This window comes from Pleurodeles waltl, chromosome 3_1 (genome assembly GCF_031143425.1).
Source record: "Pleurodeles waltl isolate 20211129_DDA chromosome 3_1, aPleWal1.hap1.20221129, whole genome shotgun sequence".
In the NCBI taxonomy this organism is placed as follows: Eukaryota; Metazoa; Chordata; class Amphibia; order Caudata; family Salamandridae; genus Pleurodeles; species Pleurodeles waltl.
In genome coordinates this window covers 1,693,641,285-1,693,659,244 of record NC_090440.1, presented here as the reverse complement: position 1 = coordinate 1,693,659,244, position 17,960 = coordinate 1,693,641,285, and the positions used below count along the sequence as shown (strand labels likewise).

Genomic DNA, 17,960 nt, shown 5'->3' with positions numbered 1-17,960 from the left:
GAAACCGCTCTAAATATTGCTCCTGCCCACAGGGAGTCGCATGTTTTAGATGCTACTTGTGTGCGGGAGTAATGTCGGCAACACTGGATGCGGGGAGCTTCCAGGGGCTGCAGGACCTTGAGGCTTCCCCTGCGGCCCCCAACTATAGTGTGGTGGGTGCCTTGGATGGTGACCAGGGCACCCATCCTTTGTTGGCCGGGGCCCGGGCAATGGGGTCTGCAAAATCTGCCAAGGGAGGAGGCCACGAGCACCCCGTAAGTATATTACCAGGCCCCAGGGGATGGGTCTTTGGGGTCAAAAGCGCCTTGGCCTTGTGGCCAAACCCCCACTGTGCATGGCTAAAGGCTGTGCGCAGCATGGGGTTGGCTGCATGCAGGAGATTGGCTTGTGGGCAGGCCCTGTGGCCGACCCCCCCACCATACTCGACCGAACGCCCTGCAGAGCGTGGGGTTGGCTGCACGTGATTGGTTGGGCGTGGTCAAGCCCTGTTGCCAAACTTCTGCCACACACATCCAGAGGCTGTGCGTGGCAGGGGGTTGGATTAACGTATGGTAATTAAATATTACTTTACATTAAAAAAAAAAAAAACCTTTAAAAAAAACCCTAGATATTCACTAAAAAAAAAAAGGTTAAAGTAACGTTATTAGGTGAAATGTTCAGGTTTAAATTCTAGAAACCACAGGGTAATTTTAAGGTATACGGTGGGAAGTAGTAAAGGGTGGTCAGGGTAATTTTTAGAGTTTAGTGCTGGATACTGGCAAAGGTTGGTAAAGATGATTTTAGGTTTTAGGGGTGGGTAGTGGTAATGGTAACTTTAGTGTTCAGGGGTGGGTAGGGTAAAGACAGGCTAGGAGTAAAATGTCAAAAAGGGGGGAGTTATGGTTTGTGTGTGTGTGTGTGTGTGTGTGTGTGTGTGTGTGTGTGTATATATATATATATATATATATATATATCTTAAACATACCTATCTTTCGTGGTAAAGTCATGCAAACTAACATGAGTCAGATATGACCATGAAGCTACTGGGCTCCAGTGGCCTACAACATGTACTATTTTACATAGGGTTCCCAATAATCCAATTCATGTGAGGTTTATTAGGAAGAATATGGACGTTCAAAGAAACAGAACATGGTCTCCCCTACATGATGGGCTTAACGCCAATTTGGAAAGATACATTTTCTATTATAGTTTTCTTACAAAAAAAAGCACACATGCAACATTGTGTGCACTGGGAAAGAGGCTAGATTTATGAAAACAAAATTATATGCATTTGTACAATTATTGTATTAAATGCAGAAAGGCAACACTCTGCATATTCAATTATTTAATATAAGTGAAATTTACTGAGTAATACAACTGATGTTAAGGTATTGTACCTAGTGGAAAGCACATTCCAAGAGATTAAGAGAATGCTTGGTAACAGAACAAAAGCATCCAATAGAAAAGCATCATCATAGAATACCAAATTGAACTGTTAATTACTGGGATGTATGGGTAGATTTCCCAAAAAAATAAACGTGTGCTCAGATGGTGGCTTTTGTGTTAGAGAAGCAAATTCCATTACCAGCAAACCTCTGGACAATTCATATATTTTACTGTCTGTTCAGGCCCCAGGTCAAGCAGCAAATGGGTCAGGGATGTTTGTTGGCATGCTATGAAGATAACACCATGCTGACTCCTTGGGATATTTGACCATAAAATAATAACAGTTGTAAAACCAAATGACAGCTTCTGGCATACCAGTGGAAGGCATGATGTGGCAGCTAGTGAAGCATGCCTGTGAAAAGCAACCTCTAAACAAAACAAAACTTTCATGTATAAAACGTTGCCTCAAAAACTGAGGGAAAAACCAAAGCAGCTTCTGGTAAAAGTGACTGGAGAATCCACAAACTGCCTTGCAGAACCCCAGGTTGGGGGGGCAGAAAAGAATGGAAGGAGAGACAGCTTTAAAACATGCTTTATCATGAAGTGATAAAAAAGAAGTTGCAAAAAAGTGAGCAGTCATGGAAGAACAGAAAGAGAGCCCATCAGTGAGGAAGTAAGAAGGTTATGTTTTCCGAGAGGTACTAAGTCAAGCTGAACTGCCAAAAACAAATAAAGCCAGCAAACAGAAAAAAATGCAAATATGAGTGAAAAAAGGCGCACAGCCAACGGTAAGCAATGGATGGAATGCTTTTATTGGTCAGCATTCAGCATGTCCCTAATAAGTCAACCAAACAGTTACAGTGTCAGATGGGCTTTGACCTAAAAATCAACACGTGATGCAAGAAAACTCCCTTTGCATCAGGGACATGTTTTTCTTGTTTTTCAGAAAAAGCCAAGTTTGTAATTTGTATCTGCAAAATTATAAGAAGAATGAGTGGGTCACCGAGATTGCTTCTGCCAGTAAAAATATGTCTCAACAGTGATGAGAAACTCTAAATATGGCAGGTACTCAGCTCCTAGAATGAAGGCAGAGCCTCCACCTTGCAAGCAATTTGCTGGCTGCCAACCAAGTTTAAATCACAAGCACGTACTTTGAAGTTCTTGATAATGGGTTTAGGTTTATATTGAGATCAGTGAAGGGAGTTATGATACATCTTTGAAATTAGATGTTTTTGGTGTATGTTTATTGCATATTCAGAGCAATGGGCTTCATTTAACCGAAGTTCAAAATACAGTAACCGGAAAATGGAGAAAAATCTGGTCAGTAAAAAAATATATAAATATAATCAAATTACTATGTACACTGCATATGTAAGCAGAAAAAAACAAACTTCTCATACCATATAGGAGCATACATAAATATGCTGCATGCCTTCTGTAAAATCTTTCAGGTTATTGCTTTAAAAAATGAGAGGTTTTTTAGAAGAACCACCACTTAAAATTGTATATTTTGATGCACTGATTTAAAATATATATGAAACGGAAAACATAAACGTGTTTGGTTTATTAATTTGATTTTAAAATACAGCTGTATGCATTTTCCCTCACAATGTTCCACAGATTTGCTTTCATTTCCTATTTATTTATATTTGCATGCTTTTCTTTTCATGTTTTGTTCTCCTTTCTTTTTGTATTCTTTGTGTACCTCTTTCTTACTCTCTGTACCCGACCCTCTATTACATTATAAACTTTGAACTGTAAATATACAGATTTTGATTGATACATGTTCATGACCCGTAACCAGTGCTTTTGTATTACTTGCATATAGATATACGAAGAACTGCTAGAAGAAATATGTTTAACAATAGAGGGTCCACAAACTTTGATGAGTAAGTATTGTTATATAGACAGAGTTAGCCATCTGTCAAATTTCTGCCCACTTTTTCGCTTTTATTGCGTTGATACTGTGATTCCCACTGTGCAGCAAGCTTTTGTATCCTATCTGTATGAGCAAACACCTATTTCTTTGTAGACACTTTTTGTTTTTTTGTTTGCATTTTAGCAAAAAAAAATACCTTTGTAGAACTAGACAATATTCTTATAGAGGCCCAGTCCCAACTGAAGAACCTGCACGCCGATGGTGAGTATTTTGATACCTTCTGGGGTGATCTTGAAATGTATATGGGTACTTTGCCATTTTCAGTTTGCAAGAATATTACATAAAATGTTGCATCCTCTCTATCGACACTCTGGTAAAATAGGGAACGTTTCCATTACCCCTCAAATAGATCAAAATAATGAATTCATACAATGTATGGTGTGTGTTCTTATGTTTAGCAATTTTTCCGTGCAAGTCCATTTCTAAAGCAGAAAGTATACTAATCCCCCGGAGATCACTAGGCAATCACTCACACAAACCCAGTGTTTGGGAAAATCTTCATTGGGCAACTTGCTGCAATCATCAGCCAAGCCTCCATGTCAGAATACATGAGCAGCCGCAACACTCCAACCACAGAAGCATTCATTAAGGACAGGGACTGGCTTTTCAGTTACCAGCCAACATCAGCAAGGCGCTAAGCAACAATGCTTTCTGGATGATACACAAGGTAAGACCTGCAAACAGATGTACAGACAGTTTAACTATACTTTGAATAAAGGTTATGTGTACATAATCGTTATGTTTTTGTCTCTTTTCTTTCCTTAACAGATCCACCCCTTAACATGTTCTCTCACTGATGTTGTTCCAGTGGCCCAAACTGCAGTCTCCACGAGATGTTAAAGAAGTTTGAAACACTACAGTTGACATAGTGCAGAAGTGGAACCTCCCACCACCTCAGGCATTATTAGATTTAATGTCAAACTCCATACCTCTGACGACGATACTCTAGAACACATCCTTGCGTTTTGCATAGTTCTTCATGAATATTTATATTGGGCTTTCTTAGTCTGTTTTCAGATGCGATGGTCATGGAGTGTTGGATTCAGCCACATTTCTATGAACAATGTGAATACAAAATAGAGAGGGTATGGTCTTAAGTAACTCTAACAGTGACAACAGCTCTTCGTGTCCGCGGCATCCTTTCTTTTGAAGAAACATTTAGCTTTGCTGTACCCAGTATTTGACACTGCACCTCATAGAGGTTTATTATTATAGCAGAGTATGGCCATCATGTTTTGACATACTACAAACCTGATGTGTCCTTGTACCCGATGTAGCTCTTAAAAATTGCTGGTCTTTTTCATTCGTCTTTCCAGCTTTCCCAGTGTGATCTTAATCTTATTGCACGCGGGTCAGCTCTAACATAACCTCTGTATTTTTGTCCGCATCCAGCTGTCCCTAGAGAGTGCTCTAGCACTTACTTTAATAGCCATAGCATTGCATAGGTCTGCTACTAAAATGTTGGCTTAGCCTTTGTATGTGATTAGTACAAGAGTAGCTCAATTGAGACCTCGGATTGAGCTTCAGGCTATTTTACGTTCAATTCAATACGCTCTAAAAAACTCATCTGCACAGAAACTAGACTTCTGCACTTGTCAAAACCGAACAGGTATGGGCTCCTAAGAGAAAGCAGAGAACTAATGGTTCTTTCTACTTCAGTTTTTTATGAGAGGAAGAAGATGAACCTTGCTTTTCAAAGCTTTTTTATGAGGAGGATGAAGTGAAAATCTTTGGGATCAAGTGCACCAGTACCACGTCCAGAATGGGGACTTTCACTTCTCTCTTTGCTAGTTCAATACCTGCTACCAATGCATAGGATACATTTCCTCTCCATTCTTAATTAGCTCTTAAAAATACAGATATGTTTCCCCCAGCTTTTCTTGAAATTCTGCAAATTCATTTTTCGTTATACTTGCTTTTATGGATTTGTGGCCTATATAACATTAAAAGACATTTATGATAGTCCTGTATAGTAAAAAAACATACAGGCACCTTTCTTATATTTAGATTAATGGTTGGTTTTAATTTAGCCCTTTTTTCATGTGCCCTATTCTTGCATCCCAGATTTTCTCGATGTTGATGCAAACACTCCTATTTTTCCTAATTTACCTTTAGCCATTTTTTTTCATTAAAATGTTTTTCATGCTAAATAGGCATCTAACTCTAGGGTGTACCCTTCCCCTAGATGTCCATATTTAAAGGTATCAATCAGACGTTGAAATTCCTGTTAAACAAAATACATGTGTATGGAGCGAAACACATGCCCGCCTCCTACTCCTGCTCTAACTGCAAATGTTTAACTGAATTCTCATTTTTTGGCTCTCTGACAGTGTTGGATGTGAAGTCTTTAAAAAAAGAAGGCCTTCATGGATTTAAATTTGAATGTGTTCCACACTATGGAAACTTTTGTCCACTGTACTCGATATCAGACATGTTAAGTATTTAAATAAAAAGAGCCTGCAGACGGGTGTCTTTAACAGAAAAATAAAAATCTGTCCACAAAGTGTTGTATGTGTTCAATACATTGGCCCACAAAGGTACGCCCGGGTGATGTGAGGTTCCTACCCTGCAGCTTCCTGACCCCCAAATCCAGAGCATTTTAAGAACAGTAGTAGCAGCAGTCCTCTGGAGGTAAGGGGGTCCACTGCTCCCCTACAATGGCAACTTGCTGTTGAAGACAGGCTCTCCACAGGCAGTTGTCAACCACCTTCAGACCACAGTGATCCTCCTCTCATTGTTGGGGTTCACTGTCAATGTGCAGAAGTCACGCCTGACTCCTTCTCAGATGCTCTGTTTAATCTGAGCCGTTCTGAACACGGTTCAGTTTCGTGCCTTTCTCACAGAAAGGAGAGTTCAGATCATTCTGGCTATGATCCTGATCTCTCAGTCCTGGATTTCAGTGAGGTTGACTCTGAGGCTGCTGGGATTGATGGCCTGCTGGTCAAGCACGCCAGGTGGCATATCTGAGCTCTGCAGTGGGATCAAAACTCTCCGTGGGCTACCATACATGCATCCACTTATCACCAGTGGAACAATCTAAATTTTGAATACTTAGGAACAAAACTAACTTCCAACACAGACCAAGACACAAATTCCATTCAAAAACTTTGAGTGGCTCCAGGAAGTGTTTGCTATCCTAATACCACTAAGAAAAACAAAACAGGACAAAAGAAAACAATCACATTGGAGGAATGGAGAACTAAAAAAGCTAAAACAACAAATTTCAAAGCTGCAACGCACCTGGCTCAAAACAAATAGTAATCAAGGCAAACTTCACCTACACAAACTTAGCAAAATATACAAGGCAACAATAAAAAAGTACTATTCAGACAGAAAATGCTAAATGTGCAAAAAAGCATTTTATAAAATTCTTACTGAACTTAAATGCAACGAAAGGGACTCCTCTCATGACTCATGAATTTACTAACACACTGGCAGATCAATACCCAACCAAAGGATACATTTTGGAATCCTATTTAAAACAAAGGGAAATCACCAGCACCAACCAATTTCCAACAATCCCATCCATGGGTAGGCTAACCCAGCCTCTGCAGTCCTTCAAACCACTATCACTAAGTGAATTTATGGATCTGGTCAAAGCAGGTAGGCCAGCTGCCTGCCCTTCTGAACCTTGTCACCACACATCTTCAAGAACATTCTTTTAACTATCTCTTCTGCCACACCAGTAAGAAAAATCATCAATTATTTAACCACAGCAATCTTTCCAAAAGACTTCAGAAAGACATGCATACTCCCATTATTAAAGAAAAGAAACAGGGTCCCGCATGACAAAAACAACTACAGACCGATTACAAATGGACCTTTCCTGGGCAAACTTCTAGAAAGAGCATCATTTGCCCCGATTTCACAATTCATTGAAGAAAACTCCAAACCGGATTCTGTCCAGGAAGAGGCACAGATTCTGCCCTCATCACCATCTGGGATGACCTTAGAAACATAGTACACTGGAACGGGGTTGCGGCACTACTTCTCTTGGACCTTTCAGCTGCCTTTGACACAGTTGACTATGACACTCTAATTCAAAGACTCTACGAAGCCAGGACAGAGGGGACTACTTTCAACAGAATCACATCCTACCTTCAAAACAGGACAAATATCATCCATACTTCCTGTTTGCATCCATACCGGTACTTCACAAAAACAGGGGTGCCTCAAGGATCTGTCACCTCATCCTTTTCAACATCTACATGAAGTAATTACCTGCAATGATCACTGAATTTCAGCTCACTTGCTATAACTATGCAGATGACACACAAGGGCTTCTTAAACTGGAAAGCCCCAAAGACATCAGAAACTCCAAAATCTTCAGTTGCCTCAGAGCCATGGATCATTGGATGACATGGAGCCACCTCAAATTGAATGCTTCCAAAACTGAAATACTCATCTGTGGCAAGTGGAAAAATTATGACTCACTCTACGCCTGGCCAGACGATGTGCAACCACCTCCTAAAGTATCTAAGGAAGTAAGAAACCTTGGAATTACCATGGACTCCAAGTTAACATTGAATGCTCAAATGGACAAGTTAGCAAGATCAAGCTTAATTACTTTGAAAACTCTGCAACACATCTTCTCCTACCTAGGATTTCCACACAAGGCCCAAGCTACTATCTCTCTTGCACTGTCTACACTCAATTACGTCAGTGGTCTCTACTACGGATCATCTCTACCAACTATGAAAAAACTACAACAAAGTCAGACTACTCCTACAGATAAAGCTACAAGCCCGCATCTCCACTGCCTTTAGGGCCATATATTGGTTACCCTTTGCCAGAAGATCCACCTTCAACCTGCTTTGTATTACCCACAAAGCAACACATGGAACAGGTCCACTTTTCATTGGGAATAAAATCACCAAATACATAAAACAAAGGAACCTCCGCTCAAGATTGGCACCACTCTTCAAAACCCTAGCATACAAGAACAAAACATGGGTGGTACACCTTTCTCTATTTAAGCAGCCAAACTATGGAATTAATTACCCCAAGCATAATAGCCACGGATAACTACCTTATCTTCAGAAGACTAATCAAGTCTGCGCTTTCCTACATGTCCCTCACACTCAAACATAAATGTACAGCATATGCCTGTGCATGTAGATATGTATAATGTGATTTTATATATATATATATATATATATATATGCACATTTCTTCGTGCAAATACTACTTATGATTATGAAAAATATAGATATTCTTTAGGTCTGCTTAACAAATAATACATTGTTTATGGTTAAATATATATTTATATATATATATATATATATATATATAATGCATAACATGCAAATAGGTCATTGCATAGTTTTCATATAAGATATTTGATTTGATGCTTATGGGTCTCTGTTAATTTTATTTATCACAATATGTAAATATGATAATAATTGTATCTGTACATGCTTCACTATTGAAATATTGAAAAAAACACAAAAAATAAAATAACTATAAAAGATAAATAAATGAAAAACACTGATAAATTAGCTTTATATACTGCAACACTTGAAAGTCTGAATTTATAACCATCTATCCATACTTGCACATATGGAACTTTATACAATACAATTGTACATCTCTATATTATTTTCCTTAAGCATGCATATCCTTTCTATGTTATGTATCTATATATTTATTACCTTACTCCTACTGTAGAAAAGAAGAAAAAAATACAAACTTTCAACTCTCCAATGCATTACTTTGTCTCATCAAATGTCTATCTTAATATATCCTCTACCTCCACTCTTTCACTCATCCCAAACGTCATTCTACTACTGTGATCTCCCTAAGACCCTTTCTTGACTCTTCCCGCCTCTGTCTCTCCTTGACTCACCCCAAAACACATTTCACTACTGTGATCTCCCATATAACCCTTTCTAGACTTTTTCCTCCGCTATCCCACCTTGACTCACCCCAAACTTCGTTTTATTACTATGATCTCCAAAATAACATTTCCTAGACTCTTCCCTCTGGTATCCCTCCTTTGACTTATCCCAAACCTTGTTTTACTGCTATGATCAGTAACTCTTTCTAGACTCTACCCTCTCTTTCCCTCCTTTGACTCATCCCATCTCGTCTCTTTAATATGATCTCCCAAATAATACTATCTAGACTCTTCCCTTCCCGGTCCCTCCTTTGTTCTATTCAATCAACTAATTAACACCCATATTAGCAACTTATATTTCCCTATACCTATCCAACACTAATCCTTTGGGTTCCAGAGTAGTGTGCTACTCGTTGTAAATCGCTTCAGTGCTCCATCAGGGGTAGTTAGTGCTATATAAATACAATTACAATTGGTCATTTAATAATGGGCACTGCAGTCTAATTTAGACATACTGCATGAATATGGGTATAGCAGTCAGCAAATCTGCAGGCCAGACCAGCCACAGGGACATAATATTGAGGATGACAATGAGGGAGATAATGTTCTAGAGAGAGGTAACACACACTCCAACTTACTTACCAACTTGCGGGACGCTAGCATAAAGTTACAGGGGCTGTGTTAGATCCAAGGGACGCAATACTTTTGCGTTCAAAGAAGAGCCTATTGTCTGTCTAGAAGAAATGCTGGCAAGCTCAGTCCATATAAATCTCATCCCCCTTTGCTTGATGCCTCCAGTATTTTCATTACCCCCCTCATGTGTGGCTGCATAGTGCCACTAAACATGAGAATGGGATTACCTGATTCTCTTTTCCTCAGCAGTACAATCTCTACCATGCTGATTTCAGAAGATCATGCTCTAGTTTGAATGCTTGTAGTAGAAAGTACAGAACATAGTATCAGATGGTTCCGTGGTAGGGTGTGGAGTAAATATGCATCACCCCGCCCTCACCCATCTTTCCAAGGTTCCATTCAGAGATTTTGGTGGCAAATTAAAAGGTATGAAATGACATTAAGAGAGCCATACTTCTCAGTTTCTACTCTGTACTCCTTTTCCCTACAGGAATCCTAACATTTTTAAACAATCCTGTATTTTCTTGCGTGGCGTCGTGAGATGATGTTATAGTATAGCATCCAAAACCCTTAAACCAGTGTTTCCCAAACTGTGGGTCGGTTGCGAGCCAGTTTTTGATGGTTTAGGAAAGGATTAGCAATAAAGTAAATTCTGTGTTTATCTTGACATGTTTGCCGTGCTTCAAAGGCAGAGATCAAATGTCAGGTTATGTCCTCTGACAAACTGTTGTTCGTGCTTTTATTATGGGATTGGTGCTTACTGCTCAAACTTTTAAAATAGAATTGGTGTTTACTTGCCTTTCTCTGACTACAAAGTGAGAGGAATTGTTAAAGTTTTTTAAGTGAATTATGTGACAGTCTTCCTGCAGTACGGCGAGTGGAAAGGATGTCGATTTTTGCAGCACACAACAAAATGTAAATACCTGTCAATTAAGTGTATGCATTCAACAGTTAGGAAATAAAAAATGAAGACTTATTGGCCTATAAACAACTGCTGGCAACTGATGTGCTTTGGGCTATAAAGTGCATAGTACATAACAAGCATAGGACCACAGTTGATTAACTTTAGAATACTTGCGCCCAACGAACCCAGGAAACACAAGCCCCTCCTGTAGGGTTCTGCATAAACTTGCCGGTATAGGGGGTATGAGCAATTTGGTTCTTGCTGACCCTATGCAGCCCACTTATAAGGCTCCATCTGACGACATCCACAGCCTACCATTGGTGCCTTTATGTGGTCCTCCTGAGGAGCTCAACCTTAGGCTTGACGGGACGGGGAAAAGCATCTTATTTCTTGCTGCACACCTATTATGTCACCTAGCACCATCTGTGCACAACTACAGCCTACCATGTGTGTCTTCCTAAAACAGAGGGCCTATGGCCCTACTTACTGAGGTCCTTGGCCTTATCCAGTCTTTTAAAAATGTCAATAAACTGCACCAGCCTAATGTTCAGCTTAATTTTTCAAGGATTTAAGGACTCCATGGTGGCTGATCTGCAAGTTCTTTTTCTTGAGGATTTACATTTTTTCCGCAGCATGACCCTCCGCTGCATGATTAGGCAGGGGCAAAGCCAGTGGACATGCAATAATGTGTCTTTTTTCCATTGGCATAAGCGACACCTTGTATCCTCCAATTGTCCTTCCTCCTGCCCCTTGAGCTTGAAATCTAGGGTAGGAGCTCACCCAGTCTTATCGACATTAGTTTCCTCTTAAAGCCCATAGAGTAGGAGGACTCAAAAACAAAAAAAAAGAAAAAGCACTGATCCAGTTGCTCCTCATATGAGTTTAACACAAGCCATCCATGTGCTAGCTTGGCTAGTGTTAGTTTGCCTTCCCACCGACTTTGCAGCCTGGTGCCTTTATTCACAAGTTTCTGAAAGGCTTGGTCACTTGTGTCTAACTGCCATAGCTCACTAAGACCGAGGGTCTTGATGCAGTCCTGCAAATACCTTTTAAAACCACCTTTCCCTCTTTGTAAGTTAATAACGGCCCAAACGGTATGCCCTAGCAAATCCTTAGCAGCATTCATCATTTCATAGCAGCACTTTATAAAGGCCCCAGCCCTGACTTGGGGTTGCCTTTCCAGTGAAAACTTAAGCCTGACTTGCGCAGGCAAGGCCGACTTCAGCAGTTGGAAAATTCACTTGTAGTTCTGTATTATGAGCTTATCCAGCAGGCTAAAGCATCTAGACCTAGCATTATTCCACCTCCGTATGATAGGTTCTGGATCGGTTTTGACTTAATTACTGTGATTGGGGGTTTGAGATTGTGTCCTCAGGGAGAATTTGCTAGGGTCGAAAAGGCAAAATTTAGGGCCCCTGCTTTCCCTCTGATAGCTTCCTTTTGTGGCACTCGAGTCAGGCTTGACCCCAAATAGATGTAGATGTTTTTTCTTCTATCCGTGATCTGTTGAGAAGCCATTTTCCCTGCGTGGAAATGTACCAGTTTAGCGCGGTAACATTGGTGTTTTTGAGGTTAGTCTCTAACTGGTTTTCTTCTGAATAAATCGTTAGGGGATTGATTAATCTTTGCAACCCCTTCCTCGGTGTTACTAAGAAGGAGCAGGCCATCTGCGTAGAGGATATTGGATAGAGGCAGTCCACCGGGGCTCAGGGCATGAGACACCAACTCGTCCAGTGCTGGTGAGAGGTCTGAAACATACAGAGTGTATAGGAGGGGTGCAACCCGCACCACTGTTTAAGACCAATCACTGTACCCACCTCCCTTGACAGGTGGGACCCATCCCCAACCCTGATCTTGAGCCAAGTATGTGTGTAAAGGAGCTTGCTAGCTCTCAAAAGGCTGTGCGGAATCCACCAACACTGTAGCTTTTCCCACAGCTTATTCTTTGAGGACACATATTCAATTGCATGCGGGTATTACTCGCTCTTTCCATTAACTGTCCTACAGCTATCAGATTTGATAGGGTCCCTTGACTCTTCATGAACCCCAACTGGTTTAGGGGCAAGCAACCTGTTTCTAGCATCCACACCGACAGGACATGTATCAGTAGCGTTGAGAAATATTTGAGATCCACGTCCAACAGCGCTATCAAACAAGATGAGTGTTACAAGAAGAAAATAGTGTTTATTTTTTAATACATCATGGTGGTGGTAATAATATGCAGCTGCAGTGGTATAAATTAGCGTTTGTGATGATCTATTTCAGCCTGCACCATTTGATTTGAAGTCTCATTCATTCTCACACTCTAGATAGATGGAAATCACGCCACTTGTGAGATTAGTATATAAGGGATGTGAACAAACTGAGTGCTCCATTCTCAGTAGTAGGAAATTCTGTCTACTGACAATACTTGGATACTTTAAAAAAAAAAAAAAATGTTTTGGGAGTTTTTCAAATAAACATACAATTTACATTATTACATTTGCGCTGTATTATTAGTTTCCTTATTTCCTGTGCAGGTAAACCTAGATTACAATTTTAATCTATCAATATTGATCCAAACTCTAAACCACAACATCCCTTCAGTCAATAGGCAAGTCCTCCACTCTGATCCCCACCTTATTACAATTATATGTTCTAGAATCTGCAAGAGTTCTGATCCTCAGCTATAGACTTCGAGCGGCTGGCTGCCTCCCTCACTAGGCAAAAGCCCAGTCAATAAATCACCATTTTCCCAGTCAGCTACCTCACCTGTATTACTTCATTTTGTATTCCTGTTATCATTGCAGCCCATCTGTACACAGACCAGTGTTGTCTCCCGAGTCTGGGAATCCATATCATTGTGACGCCCTGTGGCGATGAGCACTGCCCCGTATTTACAAGGTGGCCTTAAGCCACTTTTTGTGGCTTAAGGCCACCTTGTAAATACGGCCCCTTCCCAGCAGCACTGTATGAGGAAAGGGGCGTGCAATGGGTGCTGCCGTGGGCGGGCCACAGCAACACCCATTGCATTTTGACGCTGCCTCAGATTTATGAAATTTCGTAAACCTGAGGCAGCGCCAAAATCTAACGCCACCTCCAGGGGTGGCGTTAGCAGGGCGCAACGAGGAGGAATACTTTTATTCCTCCTTGTTTTTTGCTTTTTCTATGCGTGCTACATTCTGCAGCACGCATAGAAAAAGCAAAACGCCAGAAATGATTTTTTATGTGCTGGAAGGTGTCCCTTCCTGCACATAAACAATCATTTGAACATGACGCTTTGGCACTTCTGTGTGTGCTGCATTGTGCAGCACACACAGAAGTGCCAAAGCGCCATTAGTGATTGTTTATGTGCAGGAAGAGACACCTTCCCACACATAACAATCACACCCCTCAACACAGACATCCTTGCACGATGGTGCAAGGATACCTGCTTTTGCGCTGGCAGCTAAATATAGCGCCAGAGCAGGGGGAATCGCTGGGGTGCCCGCATATTCAGTTAAATACGATGCATCCCTACGTTTCTAAAGTGATGCAGCACAGCGCTTCCAATTTTGGCGCAGCACCGTGCTGCACAACTTGTCAATAAATCTGGCACTGTATATTTTTTAAATCAAGCGCCATAAACTGGGGCAGGGCCAATAATATTGTCATTGTCTGCATCTGTGTGGGGCCTCTGAGAGCCAAATGCTCCTGGCCGTGTGAGCCAGCTGTACATACTGCACGAGCTAACTGCTGCTAATCCTAAAAATTATCTTGCACTTCTTCAAAAGTTACAAACCTGTTCTAAGGATATACATTTGAAAGGTTAAGCAATCTCCCCTTTTCCAGCTGACTGCTGCCATCGTGTTGGTGATTTACAAAAAGGGCAAATACTTTGAATCAATATATCTAATGCAAAAGAGACAATACCTGGACACTTTGAACATTGATTTACTCATAACTAGAATACACATAATTGAGATGAAAAGCGCATGATACTCTTAGTTTATGCGGAGCACTCATTCAAATGCATATCCACTTAAATTAATAAAGTATAGTCTACCACGTTTCTGCTTGAAGCATATTAGCAAAGGGTTGTCTAAGTGTCTGTGTGTGAGATGCAGGAGGATTAACTTGGGTTGTATCATCAACGTCCTACAGTGGTTGGGCTAGAAGCTGGGCCTGTTATTTATTAACACTGTTTGACTCAAGATGCATTGATAGTTCTGGGGAATGGTGCCAGCAGTTGGGCTGTTATTTAGATTGCATTCCTTGATATCTGGCATTCAGCAACTTAAATTGTCCCCTTCATAAATGTCTTTGCTGTCTCTGCCTACTTAGTGGGCTTCTGTTGGTTCTGAGCACAACTTAATTGGAACACTGCTGCTGGTTTTACATATAGATATATTGTTAACATGCCCATAAGTCATTCATGATAAGACGATATTAAAGTACTTATGACCAGTAATAATCCTAAGGCAGTCTAAATGATAATTCTCGCACCCGTGGTTTGTTATGTTGCTGTAGGAAGAGATACAACTGCAAACATTTAACTTTTGCACTTAAAGACGAACATTTTGCGGAGGGAATGCCACACAAACACACCCTATCATTAACATTTATATTCAATATGTCAGTTTAATTGTACTGCTTTGCTCTCTACGATTTGCAAATATCTCCATCTCGTAACTGACTGTCCCTAAAGTATTGAACTCTGCAAGCGGCTTGACAATTTCTTCCTGTTGCCCCTATCTCTCATTGAAAGAGTTAATTTGCGTATTTTTTGTTCAGAAAGCAATAGGATACATATGTTACCTACAGTTACTTCAGAGTGTGATAGAGCAGCCACTGTATTTGTCACTACCCAGATGAGTAGGGAGGGTATTATCCAAGAATGACAATGGCACAGCTACAGTAGGCAATGCAAACCTCTCTAAGAGCCTACCCTTTCCATTGCACACCACAGAGAGTCAAAACAGCTCAAAGTTAACTATGGTGTTACTCTAGGGGTGAAGGCCTTAATTCATTCCATGCTGAATTGATCACAGTGAGACAACTCACAAGTGAAATGTTTGATGGGTCCATAGGAAATCCCAGAGTGTAGTAAAGCGCCATAGCTACTCCTAAGAAACTCCAGAGATGTAGAGCAGATCTGTAATCAACCCATGGACCGCTCCGTAGAAAGATCTGTTGAATTCGAACAGCTCGTTTGTAAACTTCAGAGACCGGGGATGCAATAGAATGCGATGTTAACCAAGACAACTGTGTCAGAATCCATAATACATACTTTCTTCACCATTTGCAGTGCTACTCACTGGAAGCAAGCCCTCTTTATGTTGGATGAGCCAGTGGAGGTCCAAGTAGGTCATCTGGTCACTGGCTCAGTAGTAATTCAAAGAAACCCTGTGTGGAGGCGTCACATGCAGGTCACAGTGAGCTTTGCAGTCACAGCAGAAGGCCAGACTGAACCTATAAAAGTAAGTAAAGATTGGTGAATGTGAACGGCCAGCATGTATTCGGTGTGTACTGTAAAGAACTAATGACTGTGTGCACATGTACTGTATTTGTGCGTAAAAGTGTTAGAAAGTGAAATGTCAACGTATACTCGACTCACATATTGTGTATTCATGTGTTTTCTATTTGTGTATTCACACCTTTCAGATCATTAATTATATGTGTCTGCATTACATAACTGTGAACAGTACGTCACTGAGTATAAGTATACATTTTGAGTAACTGGGGGTGTACTGTAAGTCATGTATGTACTGTAACTATTCTTATTTGCTAAGTGTCTTGGTATACTTCGGGTGACGGTGTAAGTGCATCAAGTCGTTGATTGTGTTGTTGTTGTGACTGACTGGAATGGGGTGTGTCATCTGTCTGCATGAATGTGAAATATATTCAGGTGATCATAACAGTTTGTACTGCATCACGTTAGGAGAGCCAAATTTGTTTTCGCCTTCTGCAAGATTGTTTCTTCACCCTATGACTATGGAAGTGCTCCACCTCCATCTCTTTTCAGCACCCTCCAATGCTGAGTGTTGTGACTGAGAACTCCTTCCTTGTACTGTATTCACTTGAATGAGAGCAATATTATCTGGCTTTGCCATTCAGTGATAGACAGTGCCTCCCCCTTTCCATGGCAATAACCACTCCCTCAGCTATAGGATTTTAAGATGTTGCCTGCTGCTCACGCTGGTATTAATTGAGGCATTTTTCTCCGGGTACTACCACTAGTAAACTAAACAGAAATCTTTCCCTATGGTACCTGATTTCTGTGAAAGTCTTTTTCCCAGTGTCTATTCAATGAGGTTAAAAAAACAAATCACCCTTTTTTCGTGCTGTGTACAAGATTTTGTTTCTCCCTTTGGCTGTTACACAAAAAGAGACATATTCTTCCCCTGAGATATACCAATAAGTAACACTTTTCAGGTCATATGTATCTGTTATTAAACGAGATTTCTTAATGGGACAGTTGGAGCTATGTCCTTGCTCGTCCCCATTATCAACCCTGTGGCTTCCATGCCAACTGTGAATGAGACTAGATATGTTTATGTAAATGCTGATTCAGAGCTTTTGCCCCGGTTATACTGCACTTGCCTCCCTTGCATCTTCCCAGTGCCTATGTGTCTCACTTCCCTTTTTTTTCACCAAACGATGCGTTTCAGATCCAGGTTCGTTCAAATTCAGTTGGTTCCTAGCAGGCCTTTATGCCAATTTGGAGTTTTTGTAAGCTTTGTACCGCCTTTTCTTCAGCTCTAATAGTTTTCCATCCCTTCGTTTTGAAAGTTTACAGTCTTTGGCAGGGTAGGAGGTGAGGTTAATGCTGCTTCAAAGCTTATTCACAACCAATGAAACGATGTCTGTACCTGATTTCAAATATAACTTGTGGAAGTGAAATAAGCTGACCGGTCAGTGAATCTATTATCTTCCAACTTGCATCACAACAAGAAGGTCTTTGGAAGCTATTGTCCCACTTAGCATAATGGGCTACTAAATGGAAGGTGTCTAATGCAGCCCACGTTACTCACAAAATTAGAAGTTAAAAGTTGTGTCGACCATCTCCTCTTGAGGTCCTTCATTGCCAGGTTTTGTTACTTTGAGCAACTGAGCACGCATATCCTAGGGTGTCCCAGACAGATGATATCAAATTTACTGCGATATTGGGCCTCTTCCTCCTTCTCAAAAAAGTTAATGTTTACTTCCTCTGAATTAAGTATCCTTCTATTCAGTTCCAGTGCCTGAACTTCTGAATTTCTCCTAAAAGGCATGATAGAATGGAAAGTTTGGCTGCCCACTCCAACTCCTTCCAAGATAACCCA

The 17,960-nt window shown here is 40.7% G+C and overlaps 1 protein-coding gene across 2 annotated transcripts in view; it reads left to right on the top strand.

The window, feature by feature from the left end:
• Positions 1–17,960, top strand: part of PRMT2 (protein arginine methyltransferase 2) — a 298,198-nt gene that overhangs the window by 258,590 nt on the left and 21,648 nt on the right. Inside the window, exon 9 of one of the 2 annotated variants that reach the window (XM_069225499.1) lies at positions 15,944–16,115. In XM_069225499.1, coding sequence (XP_069081600.1) covers positions 15,944–16,115 — 172 coding nt within the window. Of the gene's footprint in view, positions 1–3,193; positions 3,255–15,943; positions 16,116–17,960 lie in introns of those variants that run through there. The other variant, XM_069225500.1, reaches the window with a different exon arrangement.